Below are 17,087 nucleotides of genomic sequence, written 5' to 3'. Positions count from 1 at the left end.
GGGTCATTGCTAATCTCCCAAAGAAAACTATGCAGAATATTTCGTGGTTCATTTCCCTAGCCACTACAGGCCTACATAAAAGTCAGGGGGATCTTTGTTGGGACGTCCCAAACAGAGGAAAAGCAGACTCAGCAGTGCAGGAACTGGAGTGCAGGGTTCTGATGGTGAGTGGCAATCTCAAATGTACTCCCAACTAAGCATTACTGTATCTTAAGCCTTTTCTTATTTATTGGAAATTTGAACACATAAATGTGTCTTAAAATGCAGAAACAATAGATCTTGAATACCAACATGAGAGCTGTGTGCAGTACTGGCTACAGCACAAAGAAAGCCAAACAATGAAGGTGTTTCAAATTCATTTTAAATGTTTTAATGAAGTGATATTCCACACAAGTATTCTTTGCATTGCAGTTATATTTACAAGACAATTAACAACATAGATTACACAATATACATGTTTCTGACTGACTCTGTTGTTGTTTTGACACCAAAACATGAATAAAATGTCTTATATTACCAATATTAAGATGATGAAATGCAGAGGACTATTAAAAAAAAAAAAAGAGTATAATTATATTTAGAGCTGAATCAATATTTAGGGGTTTGGGTCATAACAGCTCTAGAAAAACATTTCTATCAAAGAACACATTTTAATATCAGAAGTACTTTATTTATCCAAAACCGGGAAGTTTTTGATATTATCTCTTGAGGTTCAAATGATGTTAAATGTGCATCCTCTGGTATTCCCATACCTACAGTATATGTCCTTGTTTGATAAATTGCATATCTTTTTTACTCAGAAGCATTCTGTCAATAATAAAAAACAAAACCACTTAATGCTCCTTAGAAATCGTAATGTTGAACACTAGATGGGGCTCTTCAGCGGCTGCACAACTCTCAGACATCTTGCATCGTGAGGAAAATCTTTAAACGTTTCATACCTCCTTAAACAACTAGGGCTACAAACTGTAGCCCTGTTTTATTTTATTGCTAACCTATCGAAATGACATACAATCATTGATATTGACACTCTGTATATGACACACTTAAGCCGAGATTTGCACAACAATTAGCACATTATCGTCCTCACAATAAACACACTTCTCTTCATTTGACACAGAGATCTAACTTGATGTCACTTCTTGCGATATTAATGCAAAAGTATACTTATTCTAGGTCGTCTTTTATGATATGGTAGTCATTTGGTTTGCTCTATAAATAGCCATTGATTTTACTTTCAACATACTTTCCTATGCTGTGTTTTTACCTGTATTGATACATATACAGCTGTCAGGTGTACGGACACTTCGGTGCTTGCAGTAACTCAACAATCAATCCGTCTATGCACTGTAAAAAGGCAACAGGTGAGTATGCCTATTTTTATTTTTTGTCGCCATGGATGTTTTTGCTATGTTTATGTGCTAAATGTATTTAAAATATGTTCTGTTGTTCATTTACTCTGCAACGTGCAACCTTTGGAAATGCATGGATTTACAAATATACATATGAAGAGAAACACATATAACCCTGTGTTGTGCTTGTTCAATATATTCATGAACTCCAATGAACATATCTCTGTAAAATACAAACCCAGACTCCTATTTCCTCATTTAAAAGAAAAAGATTTAGATTAAGCACAGCAGTATGTCATTGGTTCAGAGAGAGTTAGGATGGACCACGTGTGACAGAATGGCGATACATATCTAAAGGACCTCAAAACTGCATTTCATATAAATCTATATGAAAAGAAAACTAATAGTTTTGTTGCATTTTCATTACAGAGTCACACTTTCATTTGTGTAAAAATAAGGTTACAGCTCTATTTTAGAGTTTTACAGTTTTTAGGAATTGTCTTTAATTCTTAATATTCCTTGTCATTTTTCTCGATCAAAGTAGAAACATGAGTGGTAAATATTCTCTCTTTTGATGATCATATAATAGCAGTCTTTGTCTCAAACGTCTAATATCATATACCTGGCCACAACACAGTAACATCCTTAGCTCCATGACTCTATTATGAGCTTTCGTGGCAAACTAAAAAGAGATATTACCCCCTGAAAGAAATAACATTTCATTTTGAAACAGGCGTTTGGGGCATTCAATCTTCAGATGGGTGAAATAGGTGACCACTCAGTGGCCGGTGAGTGCAGGGAGGAGTGAATAAGAGGAGTGAATAAGTGCATCCTTCATTAAGGAGCAGTTCACCTTCCCCGCACTGCTGGCAGCAGGTACGTAGGCAGGTAATGCGAAGGACGACTCTCATTACATTAGCACCGTTATGTTCTGCTGTGCTGGTTGCAGGCAGATTAGCCAGTCCAGGGACAATCCTCTTAAACAAGTCTGCACTAAGCCACAGTGAGAGACTGGGTGGTGCGCTGCATCCTCAACCCCCAGCTCTTTATTTCTCAGGATGTGTCCTTCTGTCTGTCCTTCCTCTGGTTTCCTTCTCTTCCTGTCTTTCAGAGCTTTTTATCCACCTGCCTGTTGGCCTCGCGAAAATGAGTCTTGATCTCCTCAGTCACCATTTCCTGCCAGTTGTCCCTAGTAGATGTAGACGGTGGAGTTAAGACCAATTTTGGGTTTTTTTTCAGAGACACTTAAAAGCATGCCACAGAAACACAGTCAAGCAAATGAGTTCATTATTAGAAAGAGCCACCTAGTCACAATAAAAGCGAGTGAAACAAACAAAGAAGGCTTTCCCAAATCTGCTTAAGAAGATGAAGAAGGTGATAAGATCAAAAGATTAATGAGACTAATACACCACAGAATAAATGAGAGAGGTCACACTCAGGGGTCGTATGTGGTCACATCAAACTGACACAGTCACATTTCCACAACACAACACCAGCTGCCATGCAGGTCTCTAACCTCCTGTGTTTGGACTAAGAGAGTCAAGCTTTTTTCTCAGCTTTCTTTCTCTTGTACGCAGCTATGTCCTCAGGCTTCAGACCGTGGTTGTCATCCCTGAAGTCACATTCAGATCATTATAATGTGCGTCATTCGAAAGTGTATCAGAGGTAGCAGGCAGTCACGGATTGAAATTTAAGTATTTCGTATTCAATTACTAATTATCTTAGAAATAAGCCATTCAAAAGGTGAAAGGAAGAAACAACAATTTCTTACCCCGGTTTGATCTCTGGCGGGTTTGGCAAAGGCTTTGTAAAGTTTGTTTTCCCTACAAGCCAGTATGTCTCTTCAATACCTTTACCCTAAAAAACAAACAAACATGGATTTATGGACTGTCTCCTTTAAAGTATTCGTCCACATACCAAAAACTGAGGTTACATATTTGTAAAATGTCCGGTTACCTTCAGCTCTGTCTTGCCTCTCACATCTATTTTGTAACCTTCGTTTAGAGAATGGAGGATTTTCACAGTGTTCATGTTAACATGGATTCTATAAGCTGAGGGACAAAGAGTAGGGAAGAAGTCATTAGACTTTTCCAAAACATGAAACAACAGAACTAAATGTGTGCACAGGACACTCACGCAGCCCAGTGGATTCCATACGAGACGCAGTGTTGACGGTGTCTCCAAAAAGGCAGTACCGGGGCATCGTCAGCCCGACCACACCAGCAACACAGGGCCCTGAATACACAATAAAAATACAAATAATTGATCCGTCCCACGTGCTTAACAAGTGTTAAAATAATAACAATGGGAGGAATCTCACCTGAGTGGATGCCTATGCGTATCCTGACGGGCACGTCTGGCATGTGCCGCATGTGGAAGGTTCCTACCGAGCTGAGGATGTTCAGAGACATGTTGGCAATCTCAGCCGCGTGCTTGTTGCCGTTTCTTTTTGGCAAACCCGATGCTACCATGTAAGCATCCCCAATGGTCTCCACCTAGATAATGTCAACATGTGTATTCAGTTATGGTTACATAAGACTCAGTACTATTTTATTCCACTGTACAGTATTTTGGTTTGACATTCTATTTCATCATGCTCATTTTACTTGCACCGTTGTGCCACTTCATGTCTTTGTCATTGAATGTCCTGTAATGTTGCACTGCTGGAGGAGCCTGGGACTTTTCATTGCCAAAAACCACGCTGCAGCTTTTGTGCATTTGACTATAAACCTTTTTGAATGATCCTTTAAATATCGAGCATGTTCTCTGACCTTGTAAACATCATGGTTGCTGAGCACGGCGTCAAACAGAGAGTAGAGGTCATTGAGAAGGTCGACCACCTCGATTGGATCACTGAGCGAGGAGATGGTGGTGAAACCTACGATGTCACTGAAGTAGATCGTCACCTGGTCAAAGTATTCTGGCTCCACTGTGGCTCCGGTCTTCAGGGCCTCGGCCACAGAACTAAAGAGGGGCAGAAAAAGGAACAAGAAACAGATAATCAGTTATTTTATCTCGAGCAGATCACTATGCAACACTCTCGCTGCTATTGGCTAGCGCTCTAACAAATTGTACGTGATAAGCGGTTGACCAATAACAACAGATCCTGCCAGCTAACCAATCAGAGCAGACTGGGCTCTGGTTTCAGACAGAGGGGGAAAAGACGTGCTGCAGCACAGGCAGCATGAGAAAAATAAAGAGCTTTTTGAACATTAAAGCATGTAGACATGTCACAGTAGAGGCAGAACTGAGCAGGATGTTGTTGATGTTTGTGTGTGTTTACACTCACGGTGGCAGCATCTCTGACAGCAGTTTTTCTGTTCTCTGTTTTTCCGCCTCCAGCTCTTCTGTTCTCTCTCTGATAAGATCCTCCAGGTTGGAGCTGTACTGCTCCAGCATCCTCAGCATGGAGTCAATGATGTTTGTCTTCTTCCCCTTGTTGATAATCTTGAACTGCTCGCAAACAAAAAAATATACTCATAATGTTCTATTCTAATCAGTGTATTATTTGATAAATGGCGGTAAGATTTGTCAACTTGTCAACTTTCGGAGGTCAGTTTTCAATAAGTTTTAGGGTTACTAAATTATGAAATGGCTTCATCCACAAAAAAACTATCTAGAAATGTTGCAATACACAGTAAAAACACATTAATCTGCTTTTCCTTATGTTTTTGATTCATGTATCAGTGTTGTTTCATTTTATGTGCTTTGTTTTGTTTCACTCTTGTGTTCTCTATAGCTTGGTTCCCTGCCTCTTTCTGCATGGTACCCTTTTTTTTTTTTACCTGTTTGTGTTATTTTAAACTGTGCAAAACAATAGACAATATGAAAATGTACCCTGTCAAAGATCTCATGAAAGGTTGGTCTGCGCTCTGGCATTTCGCTCCAGCACTGCTTCATCAGCTGGATACACTCCAGAGGAGCCTGGTCCGGGGCCACAGTGGGGCGGCACATGGGCGGAGGCTTCTTCACCTTACGGATGATCTCTGGTGAGGAGACAGAAGAGATGGGACAAATCAAAATGCAATAAAAAGTCATGAAATGTTCTTCAAATCTCCACCTTATTTGTCTCAAACATATCTCTCTTCCGTGATGAATACGCACCCTCGGGTGTCAGGCCCAGCATGCAGTATGGAGGCCCTCTGACCACCACCTCTTGAAGGATGATGGAGAAGCTGTACACGTCTCCCTTGTAGGTGCCTTTGCGAGAGTTCGCAGTGTCCCTTAAAAACTCTGGAGCTGTCCAAAATAACTCTGTGAAAGAAAGAATTACAAATTAGATAGGAAACTTGATACACTGAAAAAGAAAAACTGAAATTTAATTTCAGTGAAAGTTTAAGTCTTGTCAGTGTATGTGCTTTAGTATGTGCTGTAAAGGTGCTCATTTTTTTTATGTTTGGTATTTACTTTTTCTTTGCTTATTCACTCTTGTATGTTTTATTTTAATGCCCTCAACCTGCCAGGGATTGCAGATGAAAAATATCTGGCACATTTACAGGATAAAGGTTAAAACTGTACTTACTTAAATAAATAAACACGTATATAAATACAAGCATGGGTTAAAACATTCAACCTCATTTTAACAGCACTCTTAAAAGGCGAATGTTGTATATTGGATAGTCATGAATAGCGGTGAGGCATTTTTTCATGTACCTTCAGGTGGAGGTTCTTCTAAAGGAGCTTTTTGAGCATCCAGCAGCTCATTGAAGCCATGGTCAGTAATCTTCAGGACAAAACGCCCGTCCACCACACAGTTACGAGATTTCAGTCTCCCATGAGGGAATTCTTTGTGGTGAAGGTATTTCATACCCTGTAAGTACAATATGTTTGACGATGTGGTTAACCATGAAAATAAATGTCAACAAACCAATGGGGCAGTTCATCAGCGTTTACCTTGATGAGGTCGAGCAAAAGCGAGGACTTGAACATCCAGTCTAATTTGACGTCCTCCTTCCTCAGCAGGTCCTGCAGACTGCCCCGGGAGCAGTGCTCCGTCACCACCGCAAACATAGAGCAGTCCAAAAAGAAGCCAAGGAACGGATTCACATTCTCGTTTCTCAGGTCTTTCATCTGAGAAAGCAGAGGCGAAACGATGGTGTAATGATCGAGAAGAATGAATGAATTACTAATTGCAATATTTAACTACAGCATTTATTAGTTAGTTTACTTAGTTGAGGACATTCTTCTCTACCTTTGTGAAAATCTTGGTGGTGCTCTGTTTCACTTCTTTGAACTGACCGTTCTTAAATTTCCTCAGCCACACCCAGTCGCCCTGGAAGAGAAGTCATGTTTTTGTATCGGGATCAACGTTTTAAACTCTTTTATACAAAATGTTTCTTTTACTACCAAAAAACCCAACATTTACTGATGTCTGTTCATTCATCCATCCAAATACCATGTGATTATCTGGGATGTATTCTTGTGATTCCTGATTTAAAATCACTTTAACCTTGCATTATATTTGAGAGCACAAAAACTAAAGCAACACTTTTCCTTACTATAAGTTTTATGTACAAAGAGTCGTTAATCTCAGTAAAAAATGGATTCTAACACAAATCAATTACACATTCAAACCAAATGTCTCTTAAAAACATGACAAGAGTTGTGTCATTGTTGAATATGTCCCATAACAGTTAAAGGGCCCAGACATTAGCTTTACATGGACAACGTCAGGCTGAAGCAGATGAAATTACTCTCAGTGTGACAAACCTCGTACACGGCTACATTGGTGGTCTCATGAGTTGTTGACTCTATGCTGTTCATAGAGTGTGAGCGGTCTCCAGATTTCTCCTCTAGAGCGCTCTTGGAGTCTCCTAGATCTTCTAAGGTAAGTTTCTGAGGGAAATAAAACAATAGTGGAATATATTATGGAATGAGTAGCATCCTGAAATGTTTAATTCAATGTGATGTCCACTGTAATGCAGAAAACAGATGGAAAAGAGATTTGCTGATTGCTAAAGTTGTTTTCATTTTGAGAAGAGAGAGTAATGCTGCTTACCTTGTTGCTAGGCTGAGGATCGATAAAAGTGAGATCTTCTAAAGTCAGGAGGATCCGATTAGGACCTTTGATCAGTTGGATTTGTTGGAGTCTCCTCCTGTAAAAAAGATTAAGAAAAAGATAAATAAATTAGTACAACCAGAGGGTGCAGGCTTCCTAAATCAAACTCAGAATCCTCTCATCTTCGAGGCAAAGACAGATAACCAAAATAAATCCTCTTTCTTATATGTGAATTACTTCTGGTCTCCTGTCGGCAAAAAGTACTCAAATATTAAGGAAGGGACAGGATAATCAGCAACAAACTTTTGGAAAATACGTTAATTTGATTTCAACAGTATTGTTTAAATGTTTTGCACTTTGGAAGTAACGGTTATTCTGATTTCCTTCGCTAAATATGATTCCCTAATTCTGTTGTTTTTTGGTACTATTTTCTCTATACCCTTTTTTTGCTCAAGCATCCACACAGAGAATCCATTATTGTGCAAACTAAATGATGCAAATATCTCTATATTACATGTGTGGGATGTAGCTGAAGAAACGTACAGAAACACTGTTACTTGTTTACTTTGTACAGGCTGTACCTGATGTAAAGACCAATAAGGAGCCCTCCAACAGCCATAGACAAGATGACAGCAAACACCACTATGATGTAGGTGACCTCCACACCTGAGGATGACAACAGGTAACTTGATGTTGTGGGAAATGCATGGAGAAGATGCAACTGTGAGGTCCTTGACAAAAACACATCTACATAAACATTCACATGAATATACACACACATGCCAAAGAGAAGCCCCTTACCTCCCGTGCAGAGGATGTTTTTGTCAAACCAGCAGCTTGAATCAGATGGAGGAGGATATCCTCCAGGAAAATGAATAGAACTGCCAGAAAAACGAAGCACTCTGGCCTTAAGATCCAATGAATAGGCCTGGTAAAGCTGGCTTCCAATGCTGTCAGAGTCCAGGATGACATACTGGGTCATAACGCCCCCAGAAGCGTCCACCGCGATCTTCTGGTTAAAGCCAGAGAAGTTTGTGTTCTTTGTGAATAACGCCAGGTTGGATCCTGACATCAGCTTTCCTGCCATCCTGACATTGTGGATGGACTTGGCCAGCAGGTAGATGCTGTTATAGATAGTCCCAAATAGTGGGTTAACCTGCAAGAAAAGACATGATGCGTTAAGCAAAATATTTTAATGACTTTAAAGGACCCTCTCATGAAATGTTGAGCAGTAAATTGTCACACAGGTAACTGTTTGAACTGAAAGTACTGTAATTAAAAACAATTTTGAGAGATTGTTTTACAACTTTGTACTTTCACCCCAGTACAATTCAGAGGTAAATAGTGTTCTTTTACTCCACTCCATTTATTTAGTATCTTTAGTTACTTTGCACATGTGGATCAATAATGTGAAATATAAACAACATTGAAAAGGGACTTTAGTCACACATGGAGTAAAATTCACAAGCTAACCTATACAAATAATTCAAACATGCTCCACCTTTACCGGCTTTGAAAAACACATAAATTATAATCAAAATCATATAATAAATTATTCTGAAATGAGCAAACTTGCGTAATGAGGTCTCTTACTTTTAATAATAAGAATAAACGTTATTTGTATAGAACTTTTAATGCATCAGGTGCAGCTCAAAGTGATTTAACAAGGCACACATCACACATAAACCAATGAATATGATCAAATATAAATACCTATTAAATAATTAAAATAATAGAAATAAAATGTAATTAAAATAAATCCCAAATAAAAACTAAATAATTCATAAAACATCCTAATATACTTAATATTTAATAAGGTACTTTGAGTTTATTTTTGATGCTCATACTTTTATAACTTTACTTATTTTAAATGCAGGACTTTCAGAATATTCCTGTTTTTTCTACTTGAATTTACAAGATCTGAGTACTAGTCCCACCTCTGCTAACATGCTAGCGGTGTTAGCAAACACTGCTAAAGCACACGTTGCAACATTTTTGTCAAGTCTCTTTCATATAGGGAGGCTGTGGTGGACGAACTACATAAGATAATATTCTTATAAAGAAAGAGACTGTAGATTAACCGTATTCCATTTAACATTGGAGAGCCAATGTACTTATCATATAGACATCTGCGGTCTAAGACTGACGTGGTTACTACCTTCTCAGGCTGCACGTCTAGTGTGATTTCCTGACTCGACTTGGCGGCAGCGAACGCCTCGTTGAAGGACAGAGGTTCGAGGCCATGGTGACGGTGAGCACAGCATCATAGGCCTCCCTCAGCCTGCTGTTGTTTTGCAGAGGGAAGTACGAGACGTTCGTGTAGGGCAGGCTGTAATGTAGGGTGTCGTAGGGCATGAAGACATACTTCCCTGAAGTCAGGCCCATTTCCTGTGCTTTCAGAAGAAAGGTAGCCTGCTGCTCCCCTCCAATGAGGACTGAGTGCATGCACATGATGATGACTGAAATAGATGAGGAAAAACACAATAGGGTTTTGCTAAATATTTTTTACGGACGTGGAGTGATCACATGAGTTAGCTTAAGTGGAATTTACATGATGTATTTCAAAAGTTGAAAAAAGTGTGAAAGAAGGGTAATTGTGATCACATGCAGTTCTCCTAAGTGGCAAAATATTACCAGGCATCATTGTGGTCTGAAGTCTTAATATATATATATATATATATATATATATATATATATATATATATATATTATTACAAATTTAGTTCAAGAGTGTTCAAAGTGTTTAAATTAAGAAGTCGAGGTGCCATGTTATTTTACTTTCATCCCACACTCCTTGTTTCAGCTCCTAGGCTCTATTTAACACAAAATGCAATTTAGTCTTTTAAAAACGTGTTCAGAACAAACAAATGAAGCTGCTGCCCCATTTCACCTTAACCACAAGGTGAAATCTGCAGTGTCAGAGTGGCTTCTCTTTAATCTCACTATTACTTGACACTGGCAATTCTGTTTTTGTTGCACTCGTGCCAATGAAGCATAATGTTTGGAATGATAAGCCGATTAAAGAAGATGTGTAGCCTACAGCTTGAATGGGAGAAATCCTGGTGGGTAAAATCAGGACAAATGATGGTTTGATATTTTGCAGTTCTGCAAGGAGTTCCCCTGTGGTGCAATACCTGCTCCTCATGTTTGTATTTTACTATCTGTTTTTGAAATTCCCCTATGACTGCTTATAATTATGATATTATTCTACTTTTTCATCATCTCCAGGTATCACTTTAACATACATGAAGCTTAATCATCTCACATTTTATAATTGCTAGCTCCTGTATTAATGTCAGCACATACTCACCCCTGATTTCTCCTGCTTCCTTGATTTTCCTCAGTGTGCTCTCCACCTCTGTCTCATTCATGCCAATGGATGTAACCAGGCCAACAGGAAGCCCCTCACCTCTGAGAGCAGTAGCAACTCTTGCAGCAGCATCCCTCCAGATGTCCTCATTGGATGAGACCACCACAACACTGGCCCACCTAAAGTGTTTCAGCACGATGAACAGCACCTCAGAGGGAAAAGGTATTGTCCTGGAAAAGGTTGGGTATCCTATGACCCTGTCCAGCTCATAGTTAACACAGCCATAAGAGAAGAGGGCCTTATCCCAGTTCTTGGCCAGCAGAGAGGCGGCAACACAGTACCCCGGGTTGGTGGGGCCAATAAACGCATCCGCCTTGTTCTCATTGTAAATAAATGCTGTGAGAGCTGTGGAGGTTTCGCAAGGTTCCTGGAGGATGATAAAGTCCATTTGAAGGCCTAGATCCAGATTGAGGTCTCCGTTTATTCTGTTTACAGCAAGCCTTGCAGCTGCAGCCGGCAGAGCCTTGTACTGCACAGGGTCACAGTTCCAAGGGCCCAGGACCCCCACTTTGAATATTAAACAGCGGACACAACAAGGGAATGTCAATACTCCGAGGAGGACCCATAACAGAAAATTATAAAAGGGCAGTGTCGTTAAAGTTGTTCTGCTTTTAATTATTGGCATAAATGGATGGTTGGACTCCCACAGCCCCCCTCTGAAAGGTGGATGAATATTTTGCATTGTCCTTCCAGGATGTCCAAGATAGTGAATTTTCATGTTCACTATTGAATTAACCTGCAAAACAGGCAAAGATAAAAGTATTTCTAATTCTTAAACAAATGACTATTACAAGTCATGAATGGCAGATTTTAAACAAATGGGCCACCTACCACTTATTTGGCGCCATCATGCCAGCTTCAGGTCCAATGAGGCAGTCATACAGGTGTTCCGGAGGATCTGTTTTTCTGATTCAAAATATTCCGTTATTTAACCATCCCAAAACTTTAGCTATTGTCCCCAAGCATCCACGGTGTTGCTCCGCTGAAGACACAGCCAATTCATTGTGTTTGGATTATCAGCTGAAAGTGACAGGCTGCAGGCAGAAGGCTGCGGCAGTGCGTCTGTCTCGTTTGGAGACAACTTCAGCACCCTGGAGAGCTACTTATGTCCCGCAGTCAGCGCCTCTGAAGGCTCCTGAGCGTTTCCACAAACACTTCGGTTCACAGGAAGCATGTCTGAAGAAAGACAGATAAAATTCCATCCAGCCTCTGGGGGTTCCCTACCATTACAAAAATAAATGTTGTTTTTCAAAATTGAAAAGAAAATCCAGTCAAATTAAAGCGAACTTCCCAAAGAAAAAATATATTTAAAATTGGGAAATATTGGATTGATTGTCAACATATAAAGCCAGTGTCAGCTACAAGCCTGTTCAATCAAATCCCTTCAAAGTTACTCGGGGCTAAAACGTAGGTGTTAGCCTCTAATCCATTTTCAGTGAGGCACAATGTAAGAGGATTGACAACAGGCCTTAGTCTACTCTAAAAGCCGTGTTATCATACAGGCTGGAGCCACATCTAGGCCTCTCCCCATCAGTGACCATACTCCTCTGGAAGTAAAGTCACAAATATTTATTGATAATGATATTTTGATGATAAATAATCAAAGTGTATATCGTAAAAATATGAACTTGGTCCCATAGGCTCAACCTCCATATGCTGTTTTTGGTAAACAAATATTTCCTGATGTGTCGAGTGGGGACATCTTTCTTGCCATGGAGACACCTCAGCCATACTGCATGAGGACACCTGAACCGTGTTTTAATTGGTCTAATATACCCGCTGTACTGCAGGTTCCACAGATTAAGTGAATTAGGAGTGGTAGTAATTAAAGATAACGAAGGACTCTCCCTGCAGGTCCCCTGAGGTCTGCTGCCGGTTTTGCCTGCGTCAGTCTTTTCAGCTCTTTTTCAAAAGACGCCACCAGGTAAACTAACCTTGCCTGACAAATGACTCCAAACACATGGTTGCCACAACATCAACAGTGGGTGACAGTGTAAAAGACAAAATATGGACTGGATGAATTATTTACCAGAACCAAAGCCTGGATCAAGCTAATGTCAGTGATTATACGTTAGATATTGAATTGTGTTATTCCATTATAATGTATGATACTGTAAATCACTATTTCCTATAGTCTACAGCTCTACCCTATTGATGTTTAATGTAAAGTAAAAAATATGTTTAAATATATTTAATTTAAGAGTAGTTTACTAGGATAACATTTAACAAAAGAGCGATTAGTCTAAATATATTGAATACATAAGGTATTCATTGTCGTTAGTGTCAACTTTATACAAAATCAATTCACAAGTGTTCAAAAGCAGTCCGTCTTCCAGATTACAGAAAGCTTTGTGGCCCACATCTCACGCTCTCTCTCACTCTCAAATGCGATTTAGTTTATAGTGACACATAGTGACCCATTTATACCCTCCTGCCAATACATTTAGCCCTTTTCCCTTTGTGTGTGTGTGTGTGTGTTTGTGGGTGTGTGAATTGTATGTTTTACTGTGTATGGGGAGTGTATTTTCCAGTGCCAAACAGATTATGTCTTCATTTAATGGACAGTAAAGTATCCTGAATCTGAAACCAGTAATGTTACATGCATATTGGCTGATTAAATACTCAAAGACAAACCCATTACATTTGAATTCAGGTAGAAACAAAAAAGCTTTTAAAAACCACAATGATAATGCTACAATCAACATCTGACTTCAGCTGCGTCTGGTGTGTCTGTGTGTGTGTGTGTGTGTGTGTGTGTGTGTGTGTGTGTGTGTGTGTGTGTGTGTGTGTGTGTGTGCGTGTGCGTGTGTGTGTGTGTAGTGTGTGTGGTGTTGTGTGTGTGTGTTACAGAGAGAGAGTGGCCCATCCAACAGTTCAGTCCCCTTCCCCCCATCTGCTTGTCTATGTCATTCTGTGTGTGTGTGAAGAACATAACCTTTAGACGTGATTCCTCGCTACTCAACACAATGAGCCAGTAATAAAGATTATAGACATGATTCAGAAATATAACATCAATGTGTAACATGATACTCAAAAGAGATTTCACCTCTGTTGACCCATATTCCACGTAAGCTGATGATCTTCTTAAACATAACACCTTGACATCGCTGTCCTGCTTCCAGGAATAGAGTAGATGAACGATGACTCAGCGCTAAACATCTGATGCTGCTCTGTGCTTCGTCCGAAAATGTGAAATGAAACACAAGTGTCCACAAGCAAATGCAAAAATATAATAATACAAATAATATTATGAAACTAAATTAATACAATTTCAAAAAGTTAAATAAGGAAGCATATGAAACAAACCTCAAATGTGTAAGCATCCAATCAACGTAGATATAGATCTCTCTGTCATTACACAGTATGGAACGGTAAGGGAAATTTAAGTGCAGTGTGGAAAAAAAGATGATATGATATGAATCTTAAAACAGGATATATGAGGACATGGGTGGAATATATAAAAAAAAACATGGGCGATGTAGATAAAGACTTTTGGGAACAAAATAATTTCGAGACACTCACTCTGCATATTCATTTTTAAACAAAAGCAATATAAAGAATATAAAATAAAACGACTACCTTAATTATGGGGATAGCGACAGATGTCACTTTAATGGCTACATAATCAACATGATTCATGAACGACCAGATCTAAAATCAGGTAAATCTTGAGCACCGTTCACATCTAATTTCTGAAGATCCATCAAAATTCACAACCAGGCTTAAGATAGAACTCAAAGGTGGCTTGAACACGTGCCCTTTAGCTCTCCTGTTAGAGAAGTCACCTTCTGAATGCACTGGTTTTTATAATTCAGTATCTTACAAACTGTAAATCAAAAGAAAACAGAAAACCAGAGTTGCTTTTAATAATTGTGTGCCTCTTTATATGAGATGTGAATTATTTTACATTCATTTGTTGCCGTACAATATCAGCAGCTTCTTATTGCCCGTCATCACTGAACCTTTGTGCATGATGCTTTTATGGAGAAGGTGGTACAGTAAGAAAAGTACGGAGTCGAGAGAGGAAGAACATCTTTGTCGGCAGGACTGAACTTCTATCAGTCAGAGGGCTAGGTCAGAGTTGGGCTGTATGATGTGAGAATAATTGACTGAAATATACTTCATCTTTGTTGCGTGTATCATTCATTTAATGTCATGGGTTTGTTTTAAATATATATATTTTATGTCCCTTCAAACTGTCACAAAAGTGGTTATTTCAGGCATATATTTATTTAAAAGCACAACACAAATCGCTCTTTTATTAATTTGGGCCCCTGCCCCTCTGACAACCTCTGCACGTGCCTGATCACAACGCCTGTGAAGATCATGAATTCAAATTAAATATGTCATTCAACGGTATTAAATATTGATATACGGCAATAGCGCTGACCTGTAGTGTTGGCCAAACTTTCTATATTCTGTTACTGTAAATAAATGTTCTCAGTGCATTTAAATGTGAGTGTGTTTCTGAGTGAAAGCTCATGAAACAACTCTGGGATACCAGTGAGTTCATTACAGGCTCTCTGTAGCACTGGTGCCATCTAGTGGAAGATAATATACTATCCACTTGGGAAAGGAAACACATATTTACTGTGTGTGTTTAGCTAATATTTTGATGAAGCTCTTTGGATGCTGAAAAGAATAACTTCTGCTTCCAACCCGGATTAAATAGATATATTTTCAAGAACACACTGTTTTGAGGGACACATCAGTTAAAAGAGTTGGTATGTTCTGTGAAGTTTAGGTACAGTTCTTATAACTTCCTTATGCCGCAAACATCATATGGACAATTTGACATACACAATAGCTGCAAAACTTCCACTGTGAGAGCTATTTCATTACTATTATTTCCCCTTCAGAGCAAAGACTTTACTTTATAGGACTTATAGGTTCAGGATTGACAGCTACTTTCACTTTAGCTTTAATTGTTAAACGTGATGGGTTCAGTGTGCTGGGAATGACTGGCTAAATGGAAATAACCTAGAGAAAAAACGTCAAGCTAAATTCTTGAAGAATTAAATGTCAGTAATAGCCACTAATGTGTTGCACTATACTTTATGATATTATATGTTCACTTTGGTCATGTTTTTCTCATCCTATACCAGGTTCCCCAGGTTTCTTTCAAAGGTCTTGTTGTTTCTTTTTCCAGACCCATGCTCTGTTCTGCAATCTCTCTGCCTGTGCCCCTATCTTATCTTTACAGCCTTGAAGAATCCAAGACACTCACGCAATAGTGTGTACAGTGTGTGTGTGTGTGTGTGTGTGTGTGTGTGTGTGTGTGTGTGTGTGTGTGTGTGTGTGTGTGTGTGTGTGTGTGTGTGCGTGCATGTGAATACAAGTTGGTACGCGTGAAACATCAAATTACATTTTTAAAATAGGTTCCTCTTTCTATCACAGCTCAGTGCATGACGTGCATTTTTTAGGGAACACAATTATCATGCTTTGTATACTTCTATATTAAATGTTTGTTCACACTTTTTACAAGAACAGTGCATGTACCCTTGAGATTGCAAAGATGAGTGCTTTTGTTTGCATAAAGCCTACAATGGGTGTGTGCTATGATGCTTTCATGCTCTCACGAGGAAAGCAATATGAGGGTTCAAATTAAGAGCGGAGGCCCCTTCGTGCTGTGTGAGCAGCAACAGATGTTCACCATAACTCATCACTTGACCTCTGTATTTCTGGCCCTTCTAGAGAACTTATTCGATTATCTCATGTAACAGGAAGTTGCCTAATGTCTCCACAGATTAGTGTTGGCATGTGACAATAAATGCATATATTGTGTTGCTGATTGGCTCTCCTGTGTGGAATCTAGAATAGTGTTTGGAAACCATTTTCGAATTTCAAACTAGTTACAAACTATGTTATCCTCATAACACATCATAATGACAAATCTATAAGAACTATACAATCAAATGACTTTACATAAACCTGAAGGACATGTCTTAACAAAGGTTTCCACCATATTAAAGTCTCATTTTTGTTAAAGAACCTTTCAGAGTGTAGCAACAGGAACAGCCTGCGTTTCCTTTCGAATTATCTTTTTAATCGGTGTCATCAAAATGTGTGTGGTGGCAAACGAAACAAACTGCTGCTTTGTTATGCAATGCTGAATGTCAGATTTCCTTTTCATGTGGTTTGCTTGTCATGTCTCCACTAGAGGGAGCACAGCGAAGCAGCGTCAGAAATATAGTCCTTCAACCGGAAGTGTGATGTGTTGGCCTTCAAAGTAAAAGCGTAGCGTTGGTTAAGGAGCTCTAGATCTAAACTTCTTTGTTCTGCCTTGAGAAAGTATTTGTGAGTGAATCAATGCATATTCTTTAAATGTACGTGTGTGTGTGTGTGTGTGTGTGTGTGTGTGTGTGTG

The 17,087-nt window shown here is 39.2% G+C and overlaps 1 protein-coding gene across 1 annotated transcript; it reads right to left on the bottom strand.

The window, feature by feature from the left end:
* Window positions 1–358: 358 nt before the first annotated feature.
* On the bottom strand, window positions 359–12,108 carry gucy2f (guanylate cyclase 2F, retinal). Its single transcript, XM_063907861.1, is given in 20 exon segments — window positions 359–2,541; window positions 3,124–3,209; window positions 3,309–3,403; window positions 3,489–3,587; window positions 3,673–3,847; window positions 4,124–4,316; window positions 4,642–4,805; window positions 5,190–5,338; window positions 5,457–5,606; window positions 6,006–6,162; window positions 6,246–6,422; window positions 6,544–6,624; window positions 7,062–7,187; window positions 7,351–7,447; window positions 7,932–8,016; window positions 8,152–8,506; window positions 9,509–9,588; window positions 9,591–9,809; window positions 10,661–11,456; window positions 11,552–12,108. Coding segments are annotated over 19 exon segments (3,348 nt in total). The 5' UTR covers window positions 11,439–11,456; window positions 11,552–12,108; the 3' UTR covers window positions 359–2,459.
* Window positions 12,109–17,087: the final 4,979 nt, after the last annotated feature.

This window comes from Eleginops maclovinus, chromosome 18 (assembly GCF_036324505.1).
Source record: "Eleginops maclovinus isolate JMC-PN-2008 ecotype Puerto Natales chromosome 18, JC_Emac_rtc_rv5, whole genome shotgun sequence".
Lineage (NCBI taxonomy): Eukaryota > Metazoa > Chordata > Actinopteri > Perciformes > Eleginopidae > Eleginops > Eleginops maclovinus.
The sequence above is the reverse complement of the archived record's forward strand: the minus strand, read 5'-3'. Positions and strand labels throughout refer to the sequence as shown.